General features: G+C 43.6%; 1 protein-coding gene across 1 annotated transcript in view; it reads right to left on the bottom strand.

Annotated features, from left to right (window-relative positions):
* The window catches only part of LOC144679907 (tubulin delta chain-like), an 89869-nt gene that overhangs the window by 3301 nt on the left and 64858 nt on the right, over nucleotides 1-21710 (bottom strand). The window contains exons 8-10 of the mRNA XM_078540864.1: nucleotides 12619-12714; nucleotides 10526-10601; nucleotides 8053-8194 (exon numbers count right to left, since the gene is read on the bottom strand). Of these exons, the coding sequence (XP_078396990.1) occupies nucleotides 8053-8194; nucleotides 10526-10601; nucleotides 12619-12714 (314 nt within the window). The remainder of the gene's footprint in view (nucleotides 1-8052; nucleotides 8195-10525; nucleotides 10602-12618; nucleotides 12715-21710) is intronic.

Genomic DNA, 21710 nt, shown 5'->3' with positions numbered 1-21710 from the left:
CCTTCCGGACTTAACATTGAGTTCAACAATTTCAGACCATGAACTGTCTCCTCTATCTTTTTACCCCTTTTTTAATCCAATTTTTAATTTTTTTTTCCAAGTTTGTTTGGTTTGGCTTTTATCCTTTGTGAAATCTGTTCCGAGCAGTCCTTCAGTTCTTATTGGCTGTGAGCCTAGGGTGACCAGATTTTCAAAAATCAAAACTGGGATACATTGAAAAGCCTTGGGAAGGCAGGGCTCTGTAATGATTGACATGTCAGGTGACCAATGGCAGGAGCATGGGGGAGGGGCAGTTGAAGGTAGGTGGTCATGCGATGATATCTCCCAGAATATGTCCAGCCAGAGTTGGCAACCCTATTAAGAGCCCAATCATTGAAGACAGCAGTTACAAGCCACAAACCTTTCCTTCAATGTCATTTCTGCCTCATTTTCTTAAAAATAAACTGAACCAAGGCTTCTTTTGTCACAAGACCCCAGCCAGGATCCTCTGCATTGCACAATAAAGTAAGACAAGTTTCCATTTAAAAGCCTTGTTTATTTTTCATTTGCACACTGGGTTCTAACAGTAGACGTTTTTAGCCAGTAGCTGGATTTTAAACTAACAAATGTACCTCAAGCATTTTGTCCTCACATTTGATTACACCCAGAGCCGCAAGCAATCTTTCAAGTTGAACATGCCATTGTTCAGATACCGCTGTCAATCTTCTGTCGTCACCCAGAGGCTGATTCCCTCCTGACTCCCAGGATGTCATGGTATTAATTTATAGGAGGTCATGAAGGTGAATTACCCCTAAGACTTCCTATAAATTACCCTAGTAACTCCTATAAATTAATACCAGTGCCTCCTATAAATCAGTGGCTGCCAGCCCTCCACCGTTGGCCCTCCCCCTCTTCTTACCCACATTTCCCCTCCACTTATCCCTCCCTTCTTACCTTCTTCCCTCCATTTACCCCACCCTTCTTACCTTCTCCCCTCCCCCTTGCACACTAACTGCTTTGAACCCGCGGTTTGATCAAACTGGGCTCACGCAGCAAGTATGCACCAACAGCTCAGGCTCAGCAAGCAATCATCACCCACTCCCAATGTCATTGAGAGAGAAAGAGAGGCTCCCTTTATCCAAAAATACCAATAAAACTGATTTTAAAAAAATATCTCATCTGATATAGATGGCTACATTAATTTTTTTAAAAATAAGACTGCCAATAAATTCCAGCCTGTTTGGTGCAGTAATTTTTATTATTATTTGCAGATGGTTTTCAAAATAAAAAACCTTGATATATTTGATTTGTTTTTGATAGATCTAGAGTGAAGTGACTGGCCGGATAGCTGGAGAAGGCCCAGGGTCTCTGCATCATGGTGGAGCGGCTGAAGGGCAGTGAGGGAGACAGAGGGAGAGATAGCTTCATGGCGCCTCTAGCCCCTAAACACCAACCGCAACAGCAACCACACACTCAGCACTCGAGAGCCAGCTGGACAGTCCCTCATCTCAGTCTTATTTGAAGGCAAAGGTTGCTTAATGTGAAGAGAATAATACCAGGAAGTACTCTCTCATCTCTCTCCCTCTATAATTCCGACTCCCAGAGTGCAATGCAGCATGAGAAGGATTTTCTGGGGGGGTTTGCTGACAGTAAATGGAACATGAGGCGTGGGGGTTAAAGGGGAGGGGGCTCAGCGGGGATGATGAAAATCAGGACATTTGAGCAATCTGGAGAAAACTGTCAGGATACCAGGATGTTTAGTGAAAAACCGACCACCCTATGTGGGCCTCCAGTGCAAAATTACTCCTAGTTTAAAATAATTAGCAGCCACAGGGTAGTTAATTTGGGAGGTGCAAGGTGCTCTTCATGTGGTAGTTGTCAGCCGTGGCTCAGTTGGTAGCACTGTCAAACGTGAGTTCCAAAGTTCTTTGGTCAAGCCCGACTTGAGAAGACTTTTGACCAGGGTGCAGTACAGTAAGGAAAGTTTGTAATTTCTTTCAAAAATCTGTGGCATCTATAATTGTTTTTAAGAATATTTGAAAAAGACTTTTAAGAGTTTGCATCAATTGTAAAGGGATCAATTGTAATTTTCTTGGATAATAAGAAATACTGGTCCATATCCTAGAAACCTTTGACCTGGAAACAGTACCAACAGGAAGGAAGATACAAAAAGGCTGTCAGACATAGAGAAGACAAAGAAGCTACTGAACAAAGAACAAAGTTGTGTTGCAGCAAAGGGGAGAACAGAGAAGGCACATTTACAAGGAGCTCTGTGCACATATTACAATTCAACAGGTCAGAAAGCTGAAGGGAGAGAGCAGAGATTGGTAATTAGGCAATTCTACAGCTTTGCTTCAGTTTTGCCAGAGCTAATCTCTGAGGTTTATGAAAGGAATCAAATAGAGGAGTCTCTGGGAAATCTGTGCCATCAAGGCTATTGTGAACCTTGGTAAGGTGGTTTTGCAGGAGTCTACTGTTTGATTGACAATTGTCTCTGGGGGACTCGGAAGGATCTAAAATGTTCAGGAGGCTGAGTTGGAAAGACTATCAGATTACACGTGGTGCCACATTTGTGCAGGGAGTGATATGAATGTTTGTAATTTTGTGAGATAGTCTTTGTTGTATCTGCTACTTGAGTAATTTATAGTTCGTACTAACAGTAATTTGCCTCTTAATTTGTGCATAATTTACATGGATTCTGATTCTTGTTAAAGCAAAAGCTCAAAAAGTGGAATCTTCTTAGTATTTTTCTTTATTCGGGGGTCACTCAGCAAATGTGGTTATTTTGGTTTACGGTTCCCCCACAGGGATTGTAACACACTCCAGGACCTGAGCACAAAAATCAAGGTTGACACTTCAGTGCAGCATTAAGGGAGTGCTGCATTGTCAGAGGTACTGTCCTTTTGACGAGAATTTAAATCGAGTTCTCATCTGTCTCCTTGGGTGAATGTGAAAGATCTCCTGGCACTATTTTGAACATGAGCAGGGGAGTTAATTCTGGTATCCTGGCCAATATTTATACCTCAGTCAACATCACAAATAAAAGATTATGTGGCCATTAGAACATTGCTGTCTGTGGGAGTTTGCTGTGAAAACATTGGCTGCCACATTTCCTACATTACTATAGTGACTACACTTCAAAAGTACTTAATTCGTTGCACAATGGTTTGAGTCTTCTGGTGGTCATGAAAAGCACTATATAAATGTTTCCTTTCTTTCTGGACTGTAACCTACCTTGCTCCATTTTGAACAGGTCAATCAGCCGGTCAACTGCTTTAAAAGACCATCCCATGAGTGTGTCAGCACCTGCAAAGCGAAACTCTGGTGCAATCTTTTTCATGCGTCGGGATAATCCTTGGGCCCCAACCCCACATGGGTCAGAGGTGCATGACAGGGTAAGTGGCTGTCTCCGCATTCGCCATTGAATTAAAGCGGGAACTCTAATGGAGGCCAGCAGCCCCACTGAGAGATCAGCAGGAGTGCTGCTGAGGGCCAGACTGATTGACAGAGTGGCAGGTTGGCACTGCAGCTGCCATTAGCGTCTGTGGAACGGTTGAAAAGTGTAATGCATATGGCCATCAGAGTCATCCAACTTCACTGTTTCTAAACTCTATAGCAAGGCTGACACATGGGCAAACAGCAGCCTCACCATTCTTTAAAAATTTATTCTTTCATGGGATGTGGACATCACTGGCAAGGCCAGCATTTGTTGCCCATCTAAAATTGCCCTTGAACTGAGTAGCTTGCTTGGCCATTTCAGAGGATAGTTAAAAGTCAACCACATTGCTGTGGATCTGGAGTCGCAATATAGGCCAGACCAGGTAAGGATGGCAAATTTCCTTCCCCAAAGGACATTAGTGAACCAGATGTGTTTTTACAACAATCGATGATTGCTGCCACTGAGCTGTTCCACAGCCTGAAAAGTTACAAGTCTCTGACCTCCCACTGTCAAGTCTTTCCTTTCACCAGCAAGGAGCCAGTGTGCTGTTCACAAGAGCTCATGGCATTCAATTCAACCTTTCTGTTTGACATTTAAATTATCCTAGCACAGCACAGCTGGGCGGGCAGCTGCCTCTGGTTTTAACCCGTCTCCAGAAAAGTGCATGGAGGTGAGAATGTGCTGGGGAGCTGACCTGATGCACACCTTTCCAAATTTACTCTCGCCCCCTGCCTCTAAAGCTGCCTCTGTGGAACTGTTTTTTGTAAACGTTCATGGGAATGTGGGTGTCACTGGCTGGGCCAGCATTTATTGCCCATCCCTAATGGCCCTTGAAGGGTGTCTTTATTCTTCCCAACAGCTGCCAGAGAATACAAGGAGGCCATGTGTCCCCTTTGAAGGAGATATCCAATTAGGCCCATTTCCCTACCCCTCCTCCATAGCCTGTAAAATGTTTCTTTTCAAGTACTTCTTCCTTTCATTTTTGAAAATTATTAATGAATCTGCATCCAACATCCTTTCAGAAGTAAATTCCAAATCATAGCAACTCGTTGCATTAAAAGAAACTTCACCTCCCCTCTGTTTGTCATCGTTTGCAGACCAGCCTCTAAGAGCTGCAATGGCTTCCCCCGCTCAGTCCCAGGTCCCATTCTCATAAATTTTTTTGCGTATCTTCATGCACACTTTTTTTCCCCTTGGGGAATAGTGGGGAGGCGATGGAAGGATTCCCAGCTGATTGTCAATCCTTTGGACCATATCATCCACCTCTCCTTCCACGGTCAATGATTCCTGGCGTGGGACTTGAACCCAGAGCTTCTGGCCCTGAGGTAGGGACACTACCCACTGCGGCACAAGATCTCCTATATTGTCATAATCGGACCCTGAGATGTAGAAACTAACGAGGCTTTGACCTGTTTCTGGCAAATGCTGCAGCCACCAAACGTACAGTGAACAGTTAAAATGGTGGTCAATGTGGTTACAACTGGAATGGGCAGTAAGCCATTTTAAAGCCCCAACTCATCTGCTTTGATTCCCAGAGTTGGGTTAAAAATCAATCCTTATATCTTGGACCTGCGTTCAAGCCAGGTCAATTGAAATTTTTAAAACTGAGATCTATAAATTTTCACTGGGTAGGAGTATTAAGTAATATGGATTTAAGATACAGATTAGCCATGACCTTACTAAATGATGGAACAGGCTCAAGAGGCTGATTGGCCAATGTTCCTATGTTCTTACAGAGCTGGAGGTGCAATGACCTCTAACAGCAGCAGAGGGCAGCATCACCCTTGATGCCAACTCCATATTCCCAAGTTTCCACCACTGGCTCCATTTCCCAGGGGCCGCCTGGTGACAGCCCATGTATCAGCAGCAGGAAATTAATTAACACAGGAACACAAGAGGTAGGAGCAGTGGTAGACCATTGGCCCATCAAACCTGCTCTGCCATTCAATAAGATCATGACTGATATTGGGCTTCAACTCCACTTTCCTGTCCAATTCCCATATCCTTGGTTCCTGAGAGACCAGAAATCTGTCTATCCCAGCCTTAAATATAGTCAACGATGGAGCATGCACAACCCGCTGGGATAGAGAATTTCAAAGATTCATAACCTTTTATGTGAAGAAATTTCCCTTCATCTCCATCCTTCACAATCATCCCTTTAACCTGAGACTGTACCCCCATGTTTTAGATTCCACCACCAGTGGAAACAATTTCTGTGTCTATCCTGTCTAGCTTCTTCAGAATCTTGGATGTTATAATGAGATGGTCTTCCATTCTTCTAAACTCCAGAGAATATAGGTCCAATTTACTCAGCCTCTCATCCTAGGACAACCCTCTAATCCCAGGGACCAATCCAGTGAATCTTCGTTGTATAGCCTCTAATACAAGTATACCTTTCCTTAAATATGGAGACCAAAACTGCACACAGTACTCCAGGTGTGGCCTCACCAAAGCCCTGTACATTGTAGCAAGACTTCTTTATTCCTGTACTCTACTCCCCTTGCAATAAAGGCCAACATGCCATTTGCCTTCCTAATTGCTGGTTGTACCTGCATGCTAACTTTCTGAGTTCCTAGTGTGAGCACACCCAAGTCTCTCTGAACATCAATGTTTACAAGCTTCACATCTTTTAAAAGATATTCTGCTTTTCTATTCTTATGATCAAAGTGAATAACCTCACACTTCCCCACATTATACTCCATCTGCCATCTTGTTGCCCACTCACTTAACCTGTCTATGTCTCTTTGCAGCATCTCTCACATCTTACATTTCCACCTAACTTTGTACCATCAGCAAACTTAGATACATTACTCTCTGTTTCTTTGTATAAGTCATTAGTATAGATTATAAATAGTTGAGTACCCAGCATTGATCCTTGTGACATTCTACCAGTCACACCTTGCCAATTTGAGAATGTCCCACTTATGCCTACTCTTTGCTTCCTGTCCGTTAACCAATCCTCTATCCATGGTAATATATTACTCCCCAACTCCATGAGCCCTTATCTTGTCTATTAACCTTTTGTCTGGTACCTTATCAAATGCCTAATGGAAATCCAGGTGTACTATACTTTATCTACTAGTTCCCCTTTAACTACCCTTAAAAATCCTTAAACGATTCTAATAAATTTGTCAAACACTATTTCCCTTTCGTAAACCATGTTGACTTTGTCTGATCATGCTATGATTATCTCAGTGCATTGTTAAGACTTCCTTAATAATAGATTCCAGCGCTTTCCCAATGATCGATGTCAGGCTAACAGGCCTGTAGTTCCTGGTTTTCTCTCTCCCTCCTTTCTTGAATAGTGGTGTCACATTTACTAACTTCCAATCTGCAGGAACCGTTCCAGAATCTAGGGAATTTTGGAAAATCATAGCCAACACATCCACTACCTCTGCAGCTATCTCTTTTAGAACCTTAGGGTGTAGGCTGCCAGATCCCGGGGATTTGTTCAATTTTAGCTCCTTAAGTTTCTCCGATACTTTTTCTCTGCTGATATTAATTTACTTAATTTCCTCTCCCTTTAGCACCTAGGTTACCCTGTATTACTGCTGTGCAACTTGTGTTTTCTGCTATGAAGAGAGGCACAAAATATTTGTTCAACGTCTCTGCCATTTCCTCATTTCCCATAATAATTCCTCCAGTCTCTGCTTCAAAGGGACCAATACTTCTTTAGCTACTGTCTTCCTTTTTATATACTGTGTAATTAAGACTCATCAACAATCAATTATCAGCAATGTTCCAGTATAAATTAGTTCTATTGGAGTCATGCAGGACCCCTGCTGTGTCTGCAGTTGGTCAGCTAACAGCGCACAGTGAGTGGGAGGTCAGTGCACCATGACAAATAAACTAAATCTACCACCTTAAGATGAAAATCAGCAAGCCCGAGGTCCTCCACAAGCAGAGATTTGTAATTTCCTTCCATTCTGCAGTAAGGAATAGAGCTGGTAGTGAGGAAGTGGTGGCCATTGCCTCTAGCAGTTTCACTCCTCCATTTTGTCCGGCTCTCTTGTGTCCCAGTCACACCAGCAGCATTCTCACTGGCCGGCCTTGAAAGTCTCACATGCTGACTCACCCAACCACCTCCACAAGCTGCTTGCAGTCCTTCATTGCACAGTAATGTGGTCTCTGGTGGCCTCTGAATTGGGCGCCTCCTGTGAAATTACCCCAGAAGGTGTTGTGAACAGGGTTGGGACCCAAAAATGGTCTTGCCTCCTGAAAACTTTCAGAGTCTGCAAGATTCTGACCATGATACAAGTTCCCTCCTGTCCTCTCTAAATAACTCTTAGGGTACTATCCCATTGGTCTAACCTATAGTAAGCACTCACCATAAAGGGCCTTCATGTTGGTAGACTTTTCAGCCTTTGGGACAGGGGAACATCGCAGCTGGATCTGATCCTCACGCTTGGCAGCACGAGTTACAATGTTAAACCAGGAGCAGGCAGCTTGACTTGTATTTCCACCGCCCCTTCCTGGAGGGAACCAAGAACCATTCTTGTGCCCTACTGTGACTCAGCTGAAATTAACTGAGAATCAACACTGTATGGCTCAGCACTGTGTTGTGTACCATAATTACCTCCTGGGTCTCTGACAATGGAGATGAATTGTCCCTTTCTGACGCTGGGATTACTGACCTGTCCAATAGTCCAAGGGATGAGGGTTCCATGAAACACATCCATATCCTTGTTTCATTTTCATCATGATGGGCCGTAGCGAGCAATTAAACGTGTCCGCTCCATTCCCACGAGCCACAGCTAGGACAGCCGTGCTCTGATGCTGATATAAAAGGAATTAAGAGTTTCTTAACGACAACCAACAGCCATTCCTTCACCAATTCCCCCCTGTTTCCTCTCCCCCAGCAGACCCCTACACAGGATGCCTCACTCTGTCTCTCTAACCACCTCTACATAGTGAATAGGAGTGGCCCTGAGCATCCATGTTGTCGCTTGGGTTTGAATCACACGTGAATCATATTCCAACATGAGTCAGCCCCTTCAGAGTGCTTTCTTTCATTTGTTCTCTGCATGTGGGCAACACTGGCAAATTTATTGCCCAACCCAAGTTGGCCCGGCTATGGGCTTCCTTAGCAAGTTTTTTAACTTGCTAGGCCATGTCAGAAAGCATTAAGGGTCAAACGTAGGCCAGACCAGGTTGCATTCATTGAAGGATATTATAAAGCAAGTAAAAAGGAAATGTTTGCATTTATAGAGCACCTTTCACAAACTCTGGACATCCCAAAGCACATTATAGCCTAAGAAATACGTGTAGTCACTGTTGTAATGCAGTTAACACAGCAGCCAATCTGCACAAAGCATGCTCTCACAAGCTGCAATATTTTGCTTGTGTTGGCCAGGACACCAGGAGAACTCCACAGCTTATCTTCAGTTTTCAAAATAATGTCATGACCGTGGATCATAGCTCCGAATCACTTAAAGACATATTGAACTTTTAAGTAAGATGTGTTTTTTTTAAAAAAGGACCTACAAGCAAAAGCTGGCTGGGATTGTAAAGTAACCATTCACTGGAAAATTCCTACATGGATTACACTTGACCAACTAGTCCAGAGAGAATGGAAGGTCGCATCTAAAAGGTGTCAAGGCCTCCTTCAGACAGAAACACTTCAAAGGAAGGGATGCAATGCAAAAACTGAACTGTAATCTCCTGTGGTCGCAGAGATAATGGAGGCTGATTACCATCTCAGCAGAAACCAGCTCCTGCGAGTTATATCCCAGACTGTGGACATGATCTAAGTTGAAAGAAAGCAGTTTCTGAGTGAAAGATATGTTTATTTTTTTTCCTTTCCAGGAATAAACAAGAAAAGGGGTTAAAAAGCGAACTGCAACCCTGGTCTCTGTGTGCTAGTCTGTTGTTCTAGTGTGTGCTGTGTCAGTGTGTGCTGTGAAGGTCAGAGCTGAAGAACATCAACTAAGCATCCTTGCGCTTGCAGGTTAAAAAGTCCTCTCTCCCTGATTGCTGGAAGCAGGTCACAAGTCAGCAAAGCCACAGTCGAAAAGGAAACAAGACAACCCCTTTCAGCTAACCTGCAGAACCAAGAATTTCCAAACCAACTGCTCAACTACCAAAGTCAGCTCTACCGGAATCACCCAACTTAACGGCTGCAACATTTCACCATCTACTCCTCACAGACAAGCCAAAGACTGATTCGTATATCTTTGTTAACTTTTGTTTCTGGACTCACTTCTCATTTCTAATCTGTGCGTATGTCTGTTGCATTTTTATTATTTTTTCCTCACGTTTTAGTAACTAATAAACTCACTCTTTCTCTGACTTAAGACAGCCTGGTTAAATTGGCTCATTTAAAACATAAATACATTTGGACCAGGGAAAGGTATCCACGAGGGGAGGGATGCTTTTTAACTTAACCTTGCTGCAACCAATTGAGGGGGTTCAATAAAGAAGGGGAGCCAGTTCATCCCTCCTCATCCAGAAGCATAACAATTTTGGGGAGCCTCGCCCAAGGACTGGTCGTAATAATAATGACATGAGATCTATTACTTCCGCCTGAGGAGACTGGCAAGGCTTTGGTTTAATGTCTCATCCAAAAGGAGGCACTGCCAACAGTACAACACTCCCTCAGTAATGCAGGCTGGGTCATTCGGATTCCATGCTCGAGTCACTGGGGTGGGTTTTGAACCCACAACCTTCTGACTCCAAGCTGACAGTGCTCCCTCCCACTGAGACACAGCTGATTTACCCATAACCTTATAACATATTGCCATCAGCACTGAGTCAATATCCTGGAATCTCCAGCCATGCACCATCACCAAAAGGACTGCAGAGTTGGAAGGAGACAGTCCATTGCCACCTTTTCAGGGTAACTGCAGATTGGCATTAAATGCAGCCTTGGCATATCTGGAGAACTTTTTTTTTTAAATCATTGCCTCCAGGAGAGATGGGATGAAAATTAGGAGCAAGGAGCAAGACACTCCTGATTGATCCAAAAAACATGCAACAAAAATATGTTAAAATGAAGGTCTTGTCGATTCAACTGGTCCTTGAAGCTGGGTTGTAATCCCAGAAGGGTGAGAGTAAATTGGCCTGAATGATTTCTCATCCCAACTGATTTTGCTTATCTGCAAAGGATACAATATTCCCGGTGGATGAGTGACGTGGAAGAGTGCGCACAATGGAGGACAGCATACTATCCCAGGATGCATTGCCCCTAAGAACAACAAAGATATTGCTTTAGATCAGGGCAGCAGTCCACAGATATCCAGACCGTCATAAACCAAGTGCCAAGGGGATTAACTATTAGAACAGAGGAGGAGGAAAGTCCAATTAGTTAATTGACCTTATTCAATATCCTAACTTCTCTTTGGGGTTGAGATGGCTGGTAGGGCCTTAATTTAACATCTCATTTGAAAGACAACACCTCTGAAAGTGCAACACTCCCTCAATCTAGATTATATACTCAACTTTTTGGGGTGAGGCTTGAACCCATAACCTGCTGACTTAGCAATGAGAGTGCTACTATTGAGCCAAAGTTGACACTTTGGGGGCTTTTGACTTGGAAATTCTTGAGCTCTGTGTTTCCATACTCAGCGTACAATAGGCCAATGATGTAATAAAATGGAATGTGCACAACCCATTTAATAGCCTTGCTATTTAGGATATACACTGCTTGACAAATGTAGGTCCACACTTCCAATGATGCAGGTCAGGCATGCAAAGTTACAATAAAAACAAAAAATGCTGGAAAAACTCAGCAGGACTGGCAGCATCTGTGGAGAGAGAAACAGAGTTAACGTTTCAAGTCCATATGACTCTTCTTCAAAGAGTTCCAAAGACTCAACACCCAGAAAAAAATTCTCCCATTTCTGTCCTAAATGGGCAACCCTTTATTTTTAAGCAGGTGGCCTCTTGTTCTAGATTCTCCCACAAGAGGAAACATCCTCTCCACATCAACCCTGTCAAGACCCCTCAGAATCTTCTTCAGAAGAAGAGTCATACGGACTCGAAACGTTAACTGTGTTTCTCTCTCCACAGATGTTGCCAGGCCTGCTGAGTTTTTCCAGCAATATTTGTTTTTATTTCAGATTTCCAGCATCCGCAGTGTTTTGCTTTCATCATGGAAGTAATTAAGAAGGCTAATGGAATGCTATCCTTTATTACAAGAGGAATTGAACATAAAAGTAAGGTTGTTATGCTTCAGTTATACAGGGCATTGGTGAGGCCGCATTTCAAATACTGTGTGCAGTTTTGGTCTCCTTATTTAAGGAAGGATGTAAATGCATTGGAGGCGGTTCAGAGGAGGTTTACTAGATTGGTACCTGGAATGAGTGGGTTGTCTTATGAGGAAAGGTTGGACAGACGGGGCTTGTTTCCACTGGAGTTTAGAAGAGTGAGGGATGATTTGATTGAAGTATACAAGGTCCTGAACGGCCTTGAGAAGGTGGATGTGGGAAGGATGTTTCCTCTTGTGGGTGAGACCAGAACGAGGGGGCACAGTTTTGAAATTAGGGATCACCCTCTTAGGATAGAGATGAGGAGATTTTTGCGACTTTGGAACAATGCCTCAGAAGGTGGTGGAGGCAGGGTCATTGAATATTTTTAACACAAGAAGATCAGCCATGATCTTATTGAATGGCGGAGCAGGCTTGAGGGGCCGGATGGTCTACACCTGTTCCTATTTCTTATGTTTCTGATCATTATCAAGAAATGACCAATAGCTCAATGGAGTGACCACTGATTCTGTGGTAATATTTCCATCTCTGAAACAGGGTGTTGGTTTTGGGGTTGACTCCAGAAAGCCTAACGGCTGCACTTTTGTTCAATGGAAGAAGGGACCACCTGCCCCCCACCACATTATAAAGGGCAAACGTGAGGTCGGGGGTGGGGGTGGTGCTCTGCTGCCTTGCTCTTCAACTATTGCCTAGAATGTGACTCAAGAATCTCATGTGGTTTGCTCAAGGGAGCTTCATTCTTTATCTAACCCATGCTGTACCCGCCCTGGGAGTATTTGATGGGACAGTGTCGAGGGAGCTTTAGACAGTATCTAATACACACTAGACATTCCATGGAAGAACTGGCTGCTGATACTGAGCTCAAAATTCACACAAGTTCCTAGTCTGACACCGATTCTAAACTCCCCACAGCCCAGTTCAAACTTTCACTGGGGCTTCCTCCAGCCAACCACATTCACAATTAGACTCGCTGCAGTCAGGTCTGCCTCCTCCTACCTCTTGTTCATCTGGCTTGTGTATAGGAATTTGGTTGTAGGCACTGGACAGACAGATCTCAACAGCTCCCAGGGCTCCAGACCAATGCTGACACCACTTCAAACAAAAAACACACAAACAGAACATTTAGACAATAAAATAAATCAACTTATGATGCAAAGATCATGCTGTGACGCTTCTGCAAGTGGAAATGGAGTGCTGTTTTGGGCTGCATTTGAGTGCTTCAGTTGGAGTTTGGTGAGTGAGGGAGTTTTAAGGGTTAATTAAGTTTAAGGCTTCATTTCTAACTATAGTCTACTCTTTCTTTGATTAAGCAATTAGCTAAAAGTTGCTCTTTGGATTGGGAGGGGATGCGTTTTAGTCCAGCTTTAAAACAGGGCTCATTCAGGCTCTGCTTGCAGCTAGTTAACTAGTTAATTGGCTTAAACAGGTTTTCAGAAGCTAGATTCAGACAGCATAAAAGCAAGCCATCTACAGTGCTGCTTATGTCTGCACTGACAAACTGATTTCCCTTTCATAAATCCATGTCGACTTTGTCTAATCTCGTTGATATTTTCTAAATGTCCTGTTATTACAACCTTTATAATAGACTCTAGCATTTTCTCTACCACTGATGTTAGGCTAACTGGTCTGTAATTCCCTGTTTTCTCTCTCGCTCCTTTCTTAAATGGTGAGGTTACATTTGCCACCCTCCAATCTGCTGGGACTGTTCCAGAATCTACAGAATTTTGGAAGATGACAACCAAAGCATCCACTATTTCCACGGCTACATCCTTTAGTACCCTGGGATGTAGTGCTGCTTTGGGCTGCATTTGAGTGCTTCAGTTGGAGTTTGGTGAGTGGGAGAGTTCACTGAAGAGAGAAGGAGGTAATCCTTTCATTTTCTACCTTTCCTCAGAAGGAAGAGCAGAGGCATTCTTAAGTAGGACTTTGTGAGTATTTCTACTGGCCTTAATATTCTCTAAACTAGAGGGAGTAAAAGTAAAAGGAGTAATATAGGGGTAAGTCTTGGCCGGGCAGCTCGATCACGTGGAATGCTCCTCCTGTGCGATGTCGGAAGTCAGGGACACTTCCAATGCCCATGGTGACCATGTGTGCAGGAATTGTCTTCAGCTTCAGCTACTTGAAATCCAAGTTTCGGACCTGAAGCAGTGGCTGGAGTCGCTGTGGAGCATCTGCAGGGCTGAGATCTTCGTGGATAGCATGTACAGTGAGGTGATCACATCGTAGGTAAAGAGTGCACAGGCAGAAAGGGAATGGGTGAACCCCAGATAGAGGAAAGGCACTAGGCAGGTAATGCAGGAGTCCCCTGGATCCATCTCCCTCGCTAACAAATTTTCAGTTTTGGATACTGCTGGGGGAGATGGTTTCTCAGGGGAACGCAGCAAGAGTCAGGTCCGTGGCACCACACGTGGCTCAACTGTATGGGGAGGGGGGAGAAAAAAATAGTGGAAGAACAATAGTGATAGGGGATTCTATCATAAGGGAAACAGGTAGACGTTTCTGCGGCCCAGAATGACACCAGGATGGTTTGTTGCCTCCCTGGTGCCAGGGTCAAAGATGTCACTGAGCGGCTGCAGGACATTCTGAAGGGGGTGGGTGAACAGCCAAAGGTCGTGGTCTATATCGGTACCAATGACATAGATAAAAAAAGTGATGAGGTCCTGCAAGCAGAATATAAGGAGCTAGGAAATAAATTAATAGGCAGGAACTCAAAGGTAGTAATTTCAGGATTATTCCCAGTGCCACATGCTAGTGAGATCGCGAATAGGAGAATAGACCAGATGTATGCATGGCTGAAAAGATGGTGTAGGGGGGAGGGATTTAGATTCCTGAGGCATTGGGACTGATTCTGGGGAATATGGGACCTGTACAAGCTGGGCGGGTTGCACCCCAGCAGGACCAGGACCAATATCCTCACAGGGGTATTTGCTAGTACCGTGGGGAAGAGTTTAAACTAGATTAGCAGGGGGATGGGGACCTGAGTGGGGAGACGCAAGAGAGGGAAACAAAGATAAGAATGAAAGACAGGAAAGTAGAAAGCAAAAGTGGAAGGCAGAGGAAACAGGAGCTAGCAGCTAATAGGGCCATAGTACAAAAAAAATGTTTAAGAAGACAAGTCTAAAGGCACTGTATCTGAATGCATAAAGCATTTGCAATAAGGTAGATGAATTAACAGCGCAAATAGATGTAAATAGGTACGGTATGACTGCAATTATGGAGACATGGCTGCAGGGTGACCAAGCCTGGGAACTGAATATCCAAGGGTATTCGATGTTTGGGGAGGTCAGGCAAAAAGGAAAAGGAGGTGGCGTGGCAGTGTTAGTTAAGGATGAAATCAGTGCGATAGTGAGAGAGGATATTGGCTCAGAAAATCTAGATGTAGAATCAGTCTGGGTGGAGCTAAGAAGCAACAAGGAGCAGAAAACATTAGTGGGAGTTGTATATAGGCCAAACAGTAGTGGTAAGGTAGGGGCAGCATTAACCAGGAAATTAGAGATGCATGTAACAAGGGTGCTACAATAATCATGGATAACTTTAATCTACATATAGACTGGGCAAACCAAATTAATTCTGTGGCGAATGAATTCCTGGCATGTGTAGGAGATGGTTTTTTTAGACCAGTACATCAAGGAACCAACTAGGGAACAGGCTATCCTAGATTTAATTTTGTGCAACGAGAAAGGGTTAATTAATAATCTTGTTATGCATGGTCCTTCAGGGAACAGCGACCATAACATGACAGAATTCTTCACTAGGTTGGAAAGTGAAGTAGTTGAATCCAAAACTAGGGTCCTAAATCTAAACAAAGGAAACTACGAACGTATGAGGCGTGAGTTGGCTAAGATAGATTGGGGAACTTCATTGACGGTGGATAGGCAATGGCTAATATTTAAGGGATGAATGTATGCATTGCAACATTTATACATTCCTTTCTGGTGCAAAAACACAACAGGAAAAGCAGTCCAACCATGCCTAACAAGATAAATTAAAGGTAGTATTAGATCTAAAAAGGAGTCATATAAAGTTGCTAGAAAAAGTAGCAAACCTGAGGATTGGGAGCAGTTTAGAATTCGGCAAAGGAGGACCAAGAGATTGACTAAGAGGGGAAAAATAGAGTATGAGAGTAAATTTGCAAGGAACATAAGTGGACTGTAAAAGCTTCTATAAGTATGTAAAGACAAATGTAGGTCCCTTACAGTCTGAAACAGGAGAATTTATAATAGAGAACAAGGATAAGGCAGAGCAATTAAACAACTACTTTATCACAGAATCACAGTGCAGAAGAGGCCCTTCGGCCCATCGAGTCTGCACTGAGGAGGAAGATACAAATAACTTCCCAGGAATACTAGGGAACCAAAGGTCTAGCGAGGAGGAGGAATTGCAGGAAATTAGTATTGCTAAAAAAATGGTGCTGGAAAAATTAATGGGACTGAAAGCCGATAAATCCCCGGGGCCTGATAATCTACACCCCAGGATACTAAAGGAGGTGGCCATGGAAATAATGGATGCGTTGGTTCTCATCTTCCAAAATTTTGTAGTTTCTGGAACGGTCCCAGCAGATCAGAGGGTGGAAAATGTAACCCCGTTATTTAAAAAAGGAGGGAGAGAAAAAACAGAATTACAGACCAGTTAGCCTAACATTAGTGGTTGAGAAAATGAGTCCATTATAAAGGATGTGACAACAAGACACTTAGAAAATATCAATGAGACTAGACAAGGTCAACATGGATTTATGAAAGGGAAATCATGTTTGACAGACCTAGAGGAGTTTTTTGAGGACGTAACTAGCAGAATAGATAGACAGTCGATGTGGTGTATTTAGATTTTCAGAAAGCTTTTGATAAAGTCCCACATAAGAGGTTAGTGTGCAAAATTAAAGCACATGGGATTGGGGGTAATATATTGGCATGGATTGAGAATTGGTTAGCAGACAGGAAACAGAGGGTGGAAATAAATGGGTCTTTTTTGAAATGGCAGGCGGTGACTAGTGGGGTACCGCAGGGATAAGTGCTTGCGCTCAGCTATTCACAATATATATCAATGATTTGGTTGAGGGAACCAAATATAATGTTTCCAAGTTTGCTGATTACACAAAACTAGATGGGAATGTGAGTGGCGAGGAAGATGTTAAAAGGCTTCAAGACGATTTAGAAAAGTTGAGTGAGTGGGCAAATATATGGCAGATGCAATATAACGTGGATAAGTATGAAGTTAAAAACAAAAAGCTAAAAGCTACTGCGGATGCTGGAAATCCAAAACAAAACAAAAACAGAATTACCTGGAAAAACTCAGCAAGTCTGGCAGCATCGGCGGAGAAGAAATCAGTCAACGTTTCGAGCCTTCATGGCCCTTCGGCAGAACTGCGATACCTGTAATCCTGGGTGGGTTCGAAACAAGAGGGATGGAATTTCAGTTGAAATCCACGTGGGGTGAGTCGGAGACGGAGACAGTCACTGAGAAAAGAGATATGGCTGTGAAAGCAGTTCTGCCGATGGGCCATGAAGGCTCGAAACGTTGACTGATTTCTTCTCCGCCGATGCTGCCAGACTTGCTGAGTTTTTCCAGGTAATTCTGTTTTTGTTTTGTTAAGTATGAAGTTACCCACTTTGGTAGGAAAAACAAGATGGCAGAGTATTATTTAAATGGTGATAGATTGGGAAATGTTGATGTAAAAAGGGTGTCCTTGTACACCAATCACTGAAAGCAAGCATGCAGGTACAGAAAGTAGTTAAGAAGGCAAATAATATGTTGGTCTTCATTGTAAGAGGACTTGCATGCAGGAGCAAGGATGTCTTACTGCAGTTGTACAGGACCTTGGTGAGACCATACCTGGAGTATTGTGTGCAGTTTTGGGTCTCCTTACCTAAGAAAGGATATACTTGCCATACAGGGAGTGCAGCGAAGGTCCACTTGACTGAATCCTGGGATGGCAGGATTGTCATATGAGAAGAGATTGGGCCGACTAGCCTTGTATTCACTGGAGTTTAGGAGAATGAAAGGGGATCTCATTGAAATGTATAAAATTCAGACAGGGCTGGACAGATTGGATGCAGGGATGACGTTTCCTCTGGCTGGGGGGTCTAGAACAAGGGGTCACAATCTCAGAATACAGGGTAAGCCATTTAGGATTGAGATAGGGAGAAGCTTCTTCACTCAGAGGGTGGTGAACCTGTGGAATTCTCTACCACAGAAGGCTGTGGAGGCCAAGTCACTGAATATATTTAAGAAGTAAATAGATAGATTTCTAGACTCTAAAGGCAACAAGAGGTATGGGGAGAGAGCGGGAGTATGGCGTTGAGATAGAGGATCAGCCATGATCATATTGAATAGCGGAGCAGGCTCGAAGGGCCAAATGACCTACTCCTGCTTCTATATTTCTATGAAAGCCCAAACCATGAACATCGTCAAGCTGTTTTAACATTGTGGGCATCATGGCCAAGTCTATCACAGTCATCATCTGAAGTCCATGTATACGCTTTCCAGCAGAAGTGACTAGGTGGGTTCAGGGAAGAGGTCTTTCAGTCCATTTTTTTCCCCTTGTTCCCAATCAAGGTTACTGAGGCCAACTCCTAAACTCCTACCGCTCTCTTGCTGAGATGAGAAATTAAGAGAAATGCAAAATTCAGCCATTTTCTGATGGTTATCCAGTGATCCAATATCCAACTGGTATTGTGAGAGGTTGTAGTCAAATGAATTGAAATGTCTTTTTCACCAGAATCCATCTAGCAACCCCTGCTGAGAAATTGTACAAAAGGAGGATGATAGGATTTGGACACCCTCCACAGTCAGATAGTAGACAACATTTACACTGAAGAATAGGTTAGATAGATTGTTGAAGGAAAGGGAGTAAAAAGATATGGGAACGGGGCAGCCATGTGGATAAGGACTGGGGTTGTGTGGACAAAAAACTAGTTGGACCAAATAGTCTGTTTCCTTTTTATAAATGTGATGTGTCCCCGATGCCTGACTAGATTCATGCCACTCGGGAAGGTTTGGCTCAATGGAGTCCTCTAGTTCCTCCTCCTCTCCTGAAGACCTGAAGCTTTTGTTGCAGTTCAATCCCACAGATACTTTTGCAAACTTCCCAATTGGTCAAGAGTCACTGTGAGAACATGGGCAATGAATGTTTGCAGGCTGTTTTGCCATATGTGGTGTGTAGATGGAAGTGAAGCCTGGTACTGTCCTTAACCAATTTGTAGAGAGCACAACGACAGATCATAAGGAAGTACACAACAAAATTGAGGATTCGGTGAGGGTGGGAATTCAGTGACCGGGTGGGGGTGGGGGGTGGGAGGAGGGGCCATCAGGACCTCTTGTATAAATTTGAGGCTGTAAGTATTTAAAACTAGGAACCTATAGCCAATATTTTATTAAATTAATAATTTAGACTCAAATTAATTTGTAAAAAAGAGGAAAAGTTCATTAATTTTTTTTTATTATTCATTCATGGGATATGGGCATCAGAGGGCATTTAAGAGTCAACCACATTGCTGGTGTTCTGGAGTCACATGTAGGCCAGACCAGGTGAAGACAGCAGATTTCCTTCCCTAAGGGGGAACCAGGTGGGTTTTTACAGCAATTGACAATGGTTTCATGGTCATCATTAGACTTTCAATTCCAGATTTTTATTGAATTCAAATTCCACCATCTGCCGTGGTGGGATTCAAACCCGGGTCCTCAGAGCATTACCCTGGGTCTCTGGATTACTAGTCTAGCAACAATACCACTGCACCATCACCTCCCCATTACATTAAGTTTTAATGAATTAAATATATTAAAAAAGTTACATAGAGATGGCAGTGCAGGAGGTATGCTGCATCGGAAGCATATGGGAGTTTGTGGAAAGTAATGTGGTCCCAGACAACCACAACTGCAATAAGTGTCTCTAACTCAAGGAACTTTTGCTCAGATGTGTTGAGCTGGGGTCTGAGGTTCAGACCTGGTGATGCATCAGAGAGGGTGAAGATTTACCTGGGCATCCTGACCAAGGAGGGAGTCACACCCATTAGGTTTAGATCTGTTCAGTGATCGGGCACAGATGGATGTGACTGTGACTCAAACAGATGAGAACATAGATGCAGTGGAGAAGAAGCTGCAGCCTTTACCATTGTCCAAAAACAAGGTATTTGCTACTGCCGTGGATGAGAACGAACACTGCGGAGAAGAAAGGCAAATTGACCATAACATCGTAGTACAAGAGGCCATCGAAATGGGGCACTAAAAAAGAATATCCTAGTGGTAGGGGATAGTATTCTCAGCTTGATAGGGGTCCTGAAGATCATATGAGACAGGAGCAGGATTAGGCCATTCAATAAGATTATGGATGATCTGATTGTGGACTTAAGTGCACTCTCCTGCCTGCCTATAACCCTTGACTCCCTTGTAAATCAAAAATCTGTCTTGAATACATTCAACCACCCAGCCTCCACTGCCCTCTGGGAAAGATGAAACCTATTTAACTCTATTTGTGCTATTAATTTATCTATCTTGCTACTGATGCTTCATGTGTTCCAGTATAGCGTATTAATTTTAACCTTTTCTATTGTTCCCTAATATGGCCTTAGTCCCTAATGTCCTTTACTGTTATTACACTGTCACCATCTAATTGGTTTTACCCAAATCACTACTCTGCTCTATAACCTTGACTTTTCTCTTCAGACTTATATATATTTAGTCTACCTGAACCTACTTCCCCATTATTAGTTTCTACTGCCAGGTGCACATTGAACGCAGGCCTCTCCTGCCACCCATTAAATCTGAGCGTTGGTGGGATGAGGCCTTTAATTGGTCCATTTAAAGATCTCTGCTGGGCCCACCTGATGCTTTCCCTGCCATTTGTAAAATCACAGCGGGGTCAGGGGAGGGCAGGCTGGAGATGGCATGTCGCCCTCTTTTACAGGTCCACCCGCCTGCTTTCCTGCCATCTGGTGGTCCCATGTTTGTAAATTTAAACAAAGCCAATCCTGGAGGTTTAAGGTGCATGTTGGTTGAGGTAGATTGGGAAATTTGATTAGATAGTACAGTAGGTAAACATTTTTTTATTCTTTTGTGGTATGTGGGCGTCGCTGGCTGGGCCAGCATTTATTGCCCATCCCTAACTGCCCTTGAGAAGGTGGTGGTGAGCTGCCTTCTTGAACAGCTGCTGTCCCTGTGGTGTAGATACACCCACAGTGCTGTTAGGGAGGGAGTTCCAGAAATTTGACACAGCGACAGTGAAGGAACTGTAGTATAGATGCAGGGGAGGTGGTGGCATAGTGGTATTGTCACTGGACTGGTAGTCCAGTTACCCAGGATAATGCTCTGGGGACCTGGGTTCAAATCCCACCATAGCAGATGGTGGAATCTGAATTCAATAAATGAAACCATTGTTAAAAATCCACCTGATTTACTAACGCCCTTTAGGGAAGGAAACCTGCTGGCCTACATGTGACTGCAGATCCACAGCAATGTGGCTGACTCTTAAAAATGTCAAGGGCAATTAGGGAGGGGCAATAAAGGCTGGCTTAGCCAATGAATATAAAAATATATATATATTTCCATATTTTAGGGTATGGAGTAAACTTGGAGGAGAACCGTGTCTGCTGCCTTGTCCTTCTAGGTGATTGTGGTCGTGGGTTTGGAAGGTGCTGCCAAAGCAGCCTTGGTGAATTCCTGCAGTGCATCTTGTAGATGGTACACGCTGCTGTTCATCGGTTAATGTTTGTGGAAGGGGTGACAATCAAGTGGGCTGCTTTGTTCTGGACGGTGTCAAGCTTTTTGAGTGCTCTTGGAGATGCACTCATCCAGGCAAGTAGAGAATATTCCATCACGCTCCTGACTTGTGCCTTGTAGATGGCGGACAGGCTTTGGGGAGTCAGAAGGTGAGGTATTTGCCGCAGGATTCCTAGCCTCTGACCTGCTCTTGTAGCCTCAGTATTTATATGGCTAGTCCAGTTCCGTTTCTGGTCAATGGTAACCCCCAGGATGTTGATAATGTGAGAATCAGTGATGGTAATGCCATTGAATGTCAAAGGGCGATGGTTAAATTTAAAAAGATGGCCATTACCTGACACTTGTGTGGCGCAAATGTTACTTGCCACTTGTCAGCC

Source organism: Cetorhinus maximus, chromosome 4 (assembly GCF_964194155.1).
Source record: "Cetorhinus maximus chromosome 4, sCetMax3.hap1.1, whole genome shotgun sequence".
In the NCBI taxonomy this organism is placed as follows: Eukaryota; Metazoa; Chordata; class Chondrichthyes; order Lamniformes; family Cetorhinidae; genus Cetorhinus; species Cetorhinus maximus.
This window is presented reverse-complemented; position numbering and strand designations above follow the sequence as displayed.